Source organism: Anthonomus grandis, chromosome 12, assembly GCF_022605725.1.
Source record: "Anthonomus grandis grandis chromosome 12, icAntGran1.3, whole genome shotgun sequence".
NCBI classification, from domain to species: Eukaryota; Metazoa; Arthropoda; class Insecta; order Coleoptera; family Curculionidae; genus Anthonomus; species Anthonomus grandis.
The window spans coordinates 5,084,827-5,093,199 of record NC_065557.1 but is presented as its reverse complement, the minus strand read 5'-3'; the positions used below and the strand labels follow the sequence as shown (position 1 = coordinate 5,093,199).

The 8,373-nt window shown below is 32.4% G+C and overlaps 1 protein-coding gene across 2 annotated transcripts in view; it reads left to right on the top strand.

Moving 5' to 3' along the window:
- Window positions 1-833: 833 nt before the first annotated feature.
- Window positions 834-8,373, top strand: part of LOC126742909 (LEM protein 2-like) — a 40,171-nt gene continuing 32,631 nt past the window's right edge. Inside the window, exons 1-3 of one of the 2 annotated variants that reach the window (XM_050449769.1) lie at window positions 834-1,139; window positions 4,000-4,175; window positions 6,737-7,293. In XM_050449769.1, the coding sequence (XP_050305726.1) occupies window positions 4,000-4,175; window positions 6,737-7,293 (733 nt within the window). In that variant the 5' untranslated portion in view covers window positions 834-1,139. The remainder of the gene's footprint in view (window positions 1,140-3,999; window positions 4,176-6,736; window positions 7,294-8,373) is intronic. The other variant, XM_050449770.1, reaches the window with a different exon arrangement.

The window sequence follows — 8,373 nt, the reverse complement described above, 5'->3', positions numbered from 1 at the left end:
TTTATTTACTTCATAGAGTCTTCATAAAATAAATTAATTGATTTTTGGTGATTGTTTAACTTTTTTTAAGTAATATGAATTTAATAATATCTTAACTTCAAATATTAACAAATTTCTTAAACGTCTTAATCAAATCAAAATGTATCCGACAAAAAGATAGACATGGCAACATGGTCGATTATGTCAAGATTTACCTAGCCATAGCAACCTTGATTGATTTCAAATCTGGGAACGTCGTAAATTGCAAATAAATATTATAATAACCATTATTACAATGCCGTAAATAAATAAATGAAATAACAGGGATCATGGCACTTGAAATGTTGCCCAACTTATATTATAGAAAGGGCAAGCCATGTGTTTTGAGAGAGATGTTTGCTCTCAGAATACGCAGTTGCAAAATTCACATTATTTCAGTGAGTTTGGTAACACAAATTTGCCTTAAAGATATTTGTTTTTAAATTTTTTGGAACATTTGAAAAGAATAACGTTCATTAGGTCCCGCCATTTCAAAATCCGATTGGCGGCAGAATATTTGCGGGATTTTAAGTTGGACCAATCCGTAGACGGGTCGGTGAGCAAGAATCGGCGCGGTTGCCATATGGAAAAAAATGCTCAAAAGTTAAGAAATTTTTTTAATTTGCCGCACTGTTTTACCCTCTACAGTAAACAGCAACCAACTAATATTGATGAAAAACCTTATTGTGCCTCTTATTTCTTTAATAAAGCAATTTCAAGCAATAAATAACAGTCAGGGTTAAATAACAACTAATTTGAGGATCACTGAGCTGCCCGATACGGCATCGTCGCACGCTTGCGCGTCCATTTGCCGCCATCTTGTACTACTGCCGTCATTCCTATTTATGGTAACGTTGCGTGTCTCGGCTTCGCTTATCTGTTGATTTTTCACGATTTTAATTTAAAAATTCCGTTATTAATTAAGTTCATCGGGTCCCCCGATTATCTTTTCATATTTTCACTTTGCCATAACGCAGGGATTCCTTAATTTCGGTGCCGAAAACGCCGATTCGTTCAGAAGGTGTTGAACAGTGCCAGGGGCTTTGCCGCCTGTTTTAAATGCGGCTTATATAGGTTGAATTTTTGATTTAAAAGAAGCGATTGTTTAATTTAAGGACAAGGTAAGTGTAGTTTTTTAGTTCCTAATGTGTTTAAGTATAGTTTAGATAGTGTAGGAGGAATGTTTGATAATTGAGGTTAGGGTTCTATATGGGAGTAACCTCACTATAACAGGTTCTTTATTAGCCCCTTCAAGCAAGGCATTATAAGCCTCAAATCAGTTTTTATGCCAACATTAATTTACTGTGGAGAGTGTGCTGTGCCCTACTTAGAATTCAGTTTGAGATGGTTTTAGTGGTTCCAATGAGTCAGTGGAAAGGGTTCCGAGAGGTTTCATGACCCACAGTTTAGTTTTACATGCCTGAAGATAAAATATGATTTTCCTAATGAAATTGATTCAACAGTAAAGTGAGTTGTGCAAAAATCTTCAAAAAGTTATATTTTTGATGTTGATAAGTTGACAAATTAAAAAATTAATAAATACTAATGTTATAGTACATAAATGTCAATTTTTGACAGGCTAAGATTATAAAATTTAAGAATAAAAACATGGATTAAATTTAAATTGGATAAACACATGAATAGGGCTTACAACTAAGAGTCAGAACTGTCTTATAATAAAGAAATCACAAATTATTACTAACGACCATTGTTGTTAGTTGATTGTATCTTTTACAATTTTATCTCTTACTTTTTCTTACATTCTCTTACAGGAATAGTGGAGAAACTTTCTATAGCATAAAATTTTATGTTTTGGCACTAACTGGTTATTTATTTTACCTATAAATATCATATTGTAACTTTGCCCAAATACCTTTACACATCTTTAAAAGACATCATTCCTAACTAACTCTGATTTGGCCGAGTTTGCTTAAAGCAGAAAAGACATTATCTAAATTTGAAAGCCCTTACTTTATATCTTTCTCTAACTATTTGGTAAAGTCCCTCATTCGATCTATTAAATTATTTTTAGTACTAAGTAAAACTAACATGTCAGACCCTCCCCAATTTAATTGTCCTTTCTATGAACCTGTTTTTATAAAATGAGCTTATGTGTAGTTAACAAAATAATATGAATAAACAATGATTTACTTTTGAACTTTTTCTGGTTTTTCTTATGATTAATATTTAGAGAATTTTGAATAATATACAATTATTAAATAGTAGATAGTATAACAAAACTTTGGGTTAAGGATCTTAATTTATAATTGTGTTTCTGTATTCCTGTTTCCATTTTGACTGTGGATACATGGATGATCGAGAGTTTTTGAGTTTGATTAGAAAATTAATTAAATAAAATTTAATGGAGTAAGTACTCAATGTCTGGTAAAACAAGGACCTTGGAATTTTTTGTACTGTACATCAGGCAACATGTTTAAAAATTTTAAGTGGCTCTCTTTTTGTAGCCTATGAATGGGAAAATTGCTTTATGCTTATTTATTGCTTATTTAAATGCCTGTATATCTAAAGTGAAATGGCTCAAATTGCTAAAACTTTTCCCTGTTTTGCAACATAAATAGTAAGCACTCGCATATAAACAGGCCAGTCAATATAAGTAAACCCAATTGTCTAAACATGAGTGATTCTGTTGTAAATGAAGCATAGTTCGGATTGCTCTTTTCTGTGAAATAAAGGCTCAATTTGCATTTATGCTTCTACCCCAGAAAATGATGCCATACCTTGATACTGAGTAAACATTAGGTATCCTATCATAACTCTTAAGGAATAACAGGCAGTGTTGATCTTCCTGCAAACACCTACCAAATGATCCATCCAATCAAGATTCTGATAGACATACCTAAATCCCTAAAAATCTGGTGTTGTTTGATAGCATTACAGTTTGATCAATTATCAATACTTCCTCTAGGATACTTCATTTTTTCATGGTGTTTAAAATATTTTTTTTTCTATAAATCAATGCTGGAGTTTTCCATCAATCAGAAGAGACATGGAGGAGCTCTGAAAGTGTTAAAGCCACTACAAGAAGATTTCAATTATCAGTGAAGATTACCAGATATGTTGCATCATTAAGTATTTTGCTGGCTAAGTTAATATTTACATAAAGAATAAATAAAATGGGATCCAGCACATTTCTCTAAAGAATACCAAGGAAAAGGTAGTCCTCATCAGGAAAAAATTCCTTTACCTATCTGATATGTAAGATCTTTGCCACCTTAAAGGAGGCTCATATATCTCATACTTCTCTAACTTTTATATGTTTGAATGCTTTGGTCAGGTCTAAGAATATTCCCTTTCTATCCATTCTCCCAACCATTAAAAATGTTCTTGACAAAATTATAGGTTCTGGTTTCAACAGATCTGCCTCTAAGATTACCATGCTTTGAATAACTTTTTCAGTATAAAAGAAGTGAATAAGCCTTGTACATATGGCAATATCAAACATGTTAGAAAATATTGACAAGACTTCATTTAAATATTTATCACCTTTCTTCTACAAAAGCTTTACCAGGGCTAACTTTAACTTGTCTGGGAAGATGCCATATTGATTATATAACCTGCAATCTCCTTCACACAGTATTTTAGTAAATTTGCAGAAATTTCATTACAACCAACCATAACATAAATGGAAGAAGGTACATTAGACATATATAGTACATAGATTAGCCCGAGAAACATTTTTGCAGAAATGTATTTGAACAGTCATGTCTTCATTTAGGACGAAATGGTTTGTAGAGCACCAATGCTTCATGCAGTTGCATACTGCATAAGAGTCCTTTTTAAAATTATTAACTCCTTCGACTGCCTGAAAGGCACAAAAATTGTCCTTTTCCAGACTATTGAAGACATTATCAAGCTTTTCTTCAATTAACTCGAAAGAGTCATGTTCAATTGATTCCAAAAGTATTTAATTATCCAGACAGTTGCATGTCTTAGAACCCCTAACACTCCTTAAATTTCCAGATGGTTGACGTGGACAAACTCACCGACGCGGAACTCCGCACCAAACTGCTGGAGTTCGGTTTTCCGGTGATGCCCATCACCGGCACCACCAGAAAAGTGATGACGAAGAAGCTGAAACTGCTGTTAGAAAACAAGAACAAGGTCGGTTCCAGTGATGGAAGACGCTCCCTGGGCAGGTATGTAAATATGTAAAAAAGACCTGTATACTGCTTTATTTCACTTTCTCGTTGATACACACATTGTTGGTGGGGTTTTAAGAATTTGGATGATTTTAATACAACTATTAATAGCAAGAAAGACTGACTTATATATCCATAATATTGTTGTTATGTATATATAATAATATGATGATATACATAAGTATAGTGTGTCCAAAAAGTCAGGAAAAATAAATTTTACAGATTAACGAATTACTTGGTTGAAAAAAGCTCGGACACAATGGTCAATTCTCTTTTATTTTTTTACATGTTTTCAGATTTCTGATGAATATACAGGGGGCGTCAAAAAGACGTAGGCAGCTGTGAACTTCATCTGTTTAAATATACCACCCCATTTATTAATGCATTTGGAATGGATTCTATGATAAATTCTAAACACAATTCATTGGTATAACACCCTATATCAATCTTGAACTATTTTCGAAATATCAATTGAAAACTCCTTCTCCTTCTTCTCCTAGGCTTCCTCTCAATATTGAAAAGTGTAAAAAGATGTCAATTTTTTGCTAAAAAAATGAAATTAGCTTTGACTATACACTAAATGGTACAATTCTTTCTAACTGTGATTATGTTCGTGATTTTGGTGTCAATATTGACATGAATCTTAATTTTTGCAATCATATCGATAGCCTCATAAAGTCATGTTTAAAATCTCTTGGTTCCCTAATAAAATCGCGATTACTTTATGCGGCTCCACTCTGGTGCATAGTTGATCGAAAAAATAATTTTATTATTTTTAATTTTGAAAATGACCTCTCCCCAGAAGCAGCAGATACTGGTAGAGTTAAGAGTGCTCTTAAGGAAATTGTAACATTTGGCAGAGATGAGGTTAAATTGTGTTCAAATATATATTGCAATATATGCAGGGAATTTGAAGAATGAGGAATTGAAAATAACTTTAAAGCTTTAATCTTATTAAACAAAACATCTGCCATCTAAACTATGCTGTTCACATTTCTGAAACATATCATTTTTAAAAGTGATGGAATTTATCCTGAACAAGGATACGATCAGCACTTGTTACTTAGCGGATTCAATATGCTTTCCTTTCATCAGGAAACCATTTGTGCAGGTTTGCTTTCTCTTTTCAAATTGTCGTATTAGCTGCCCAGAATTTCTAGCAGCTCTACACTTTGTTGTGTCTTACATTAATACAAGAAGACAAAACATTTTTTACTTACAAATATATATCACAAATTTAGCAAAGAAAGAGCCTTTATACAGAGGATGCTTTTGGTTTAACTTGATTCATTTGAATCTGGATGTCAATCTGTTTAATATGTCTTCTCATCATTTAAAAAAATTATTCTTAAATAATATTGTAAACCTATTTAGTTAATATGCCTCTTATATATTTTTTTTCTTCTTGAACATATTTTATGATTATTGTTTTTCATGATATCTGAATTGTTATTACTTATATTTTGATATGTTATCTTAGTGATTAGGATTAGATTCCTGTTAGAGAATAAATATATTTGAATTTGGTACCTGCCTATTGACATCTGGGAAGGTGTCAGGATGGCCCAGGGTACTGGGCTATTAAGTTTTTCAATGTATTAGTATTAACAAATATGACTAAGGTTTTAGCAATTAAAGATTTTAAGCATTATCTCATAAACAATGCGTTCTATTCTTTTGACGAGTATCTTAATTCAGATTTTAACATGTTGTAAGTGCCATTATTCTTAACCTTTTTGTATCTTTTGTTTTAGTATGTATCTTACGTGAAAAATATTGCTTGTAATTAACAAACCCTTTTAAGTAGTTTCTTTTCAATTAATATTATTTTATCTTTTTTGACATATGTAAACTGTATATGTGATAACAGGAATAAATTATTGAGTATTGTAATGTTTTGAAGATCCATTATCTACAAGATATGAATTATATTTTTTATATATTAGGCAAACAGACTCAACAATAAACTAGCAACACAAAGGAAGTATCTTTAAATAGGGGTCTGCATGAGTCCTGTGGAGACTTATAACACATATGACTCTAATAGCTCTTTTTTGCAAAACAGAAAGAAAGAAAATGTGCTATATTACGTAAGACAACAAAATCTTGTGTACAAGCATCCTAAAAACTAAAAAATTCCAAATTCACTTTAAATTTCAAATTTCAAACAAACATAACATCTAAAACACTTTACCATAAAATTTACAGACATTACCAAAATTAATCATAACAAAACAGATTGAGAAAAAAACAAGCATCTTTTTGATAAATTTCGTTAAAAAATAAGTAAAGCTGTCAATAAAACAGAATTTAGAAGTAAATTAAATTATTTAACAGGAAACAAAACTAAAACACTAAAATGATGTTAGAGCACAGGTTAAAAGGTATCATTAAAAAAATCGTCAAGGCTATAATATGCCCTGGATAATAAAAGTGATTTTAATTCCTTTTTGAGCAAGACACATTCGTTTACCTGTAAAAAATATTTTCCCAGACTTTTTTGGGCACTGTATAATGATCGTTTATTATTTTTATATACCTATATATATATCTGACAGGTACTCCAGCGAGGAGGAAAGCGACACAGAAATAAAGAGCAAACTGCAAAAGAATAGACGGGTCACCATGGCCGCGCCCGCATCGAGTTCCACGGCAAAAACGACCCGTAAAACGGTCGTTATGGAACCCGACGTGGTCAGTTCGAGCCCTAAAAAGGTGATCAAAAGCACCACGACCACCCGCTCCTCGAAAATAGTAAAATCCGTGCGAGACGATTTCGATACCGGGTCAGATTCCGAGTCGGATATCGTCGCATCCAGCAACAAACCGGAGAAGAGTTTTACTAACGATTCGTACAATGACGAGGTGGAGTTTAACAGGAGAAGCTCGCCGGTGAAAAGTGCCTCGTTCTCCCGGTACTCACCGGCTAAATCCACTGATGATCTGAGTTATAGTACCACCAGAAACGTGTCGTTTGGGGCCGGTTCTTCGCCCGGGAGACACACCTCGACTACTTTCGGGGAGGTCGGAGTCTTATCTGGCTCGTTGGCGTCCGATTATGCGGCGGACAGGCTAAATCAGATCCGATCCCGGTTGAGTTTAGGAGCCACTCCGGGTGAGTTATTAGACTTTTTCGGTTTATAAATAATAATAATAATACATTTATTAGAATTTAATAAATAGCATTACAATAGTTTACAATCATAGTAACATATGTGGTGTCCAAGATAAGGATCCTAAGCAGAAGTTACAGCTTAGGTTAAATTAGAAAAAAGTTGCGTACTCTGAAGCGTATTTAAATGCCATGGGTTAATCTTGAAGCAAGAAAAAAAGATTGATGCGGATTATTTGGCATAAAATAATAAAACACGATTGCAACAGCTTTTGGATGATAACTTAATAAAATCCACCACAGGGTGTTTTAAAAAATAAAGCCAAAAATAAAGTGTTTAATTTTTTAATTTTCACAAAATTAGTTTTCTAGTTGAAATATATTTAACTGTTGCCTTGGAAAGTAACATCCACTACCTGAAGAATATTATTTAGATACTATTACCTAAATGAGTGAGATCCTTAACAGTTTGATCAGCATAAAAATAATCTTTTGGCAAGCCCATAATCTTATAGGATATGATAGGTTACATCTTTGTGTTCCTTGAATTCAGCATTGAATTGGAGGCTGAAAAAGGATCCACTGCCTAAAGAATTTTTTTTTAAAACCATAATTTTCTTGAATAAAACATTTGACATTTTCTCATAAACAATTCTTCAAACGTTTTCCACAAATATTTTAAGATATTGTGGCTTGGAGGTCCGACTTATTGCTGCATTATAACCTTCTTTGGATTTACCATCTTGACTTATCTGAAAAACATCATTCCTAATATCTTCAAATCACGTCTAATTTCCTCAACTAACATCCTCAAGAGTATCAATACTAAGTCTTCTCTGAAATCTCAAATACCATTATATCGCCTAGGCAAAAGTGCTAGTTTTAATAAAAGGTAAAAACACAAAATCTACAGCATCACAAATATAGTATCTATTATAAAATGGGCAAGTCTATCAAAGCCAGTTTTGACTAATCTTATATTAATGGTGCCGCATTATATATTTTAATTTTTTTTTTAGAATATTGTAATCGTATTTAAATCACACTGTTATATGAAGACTAATTATAATTTTTCGTTCAAAT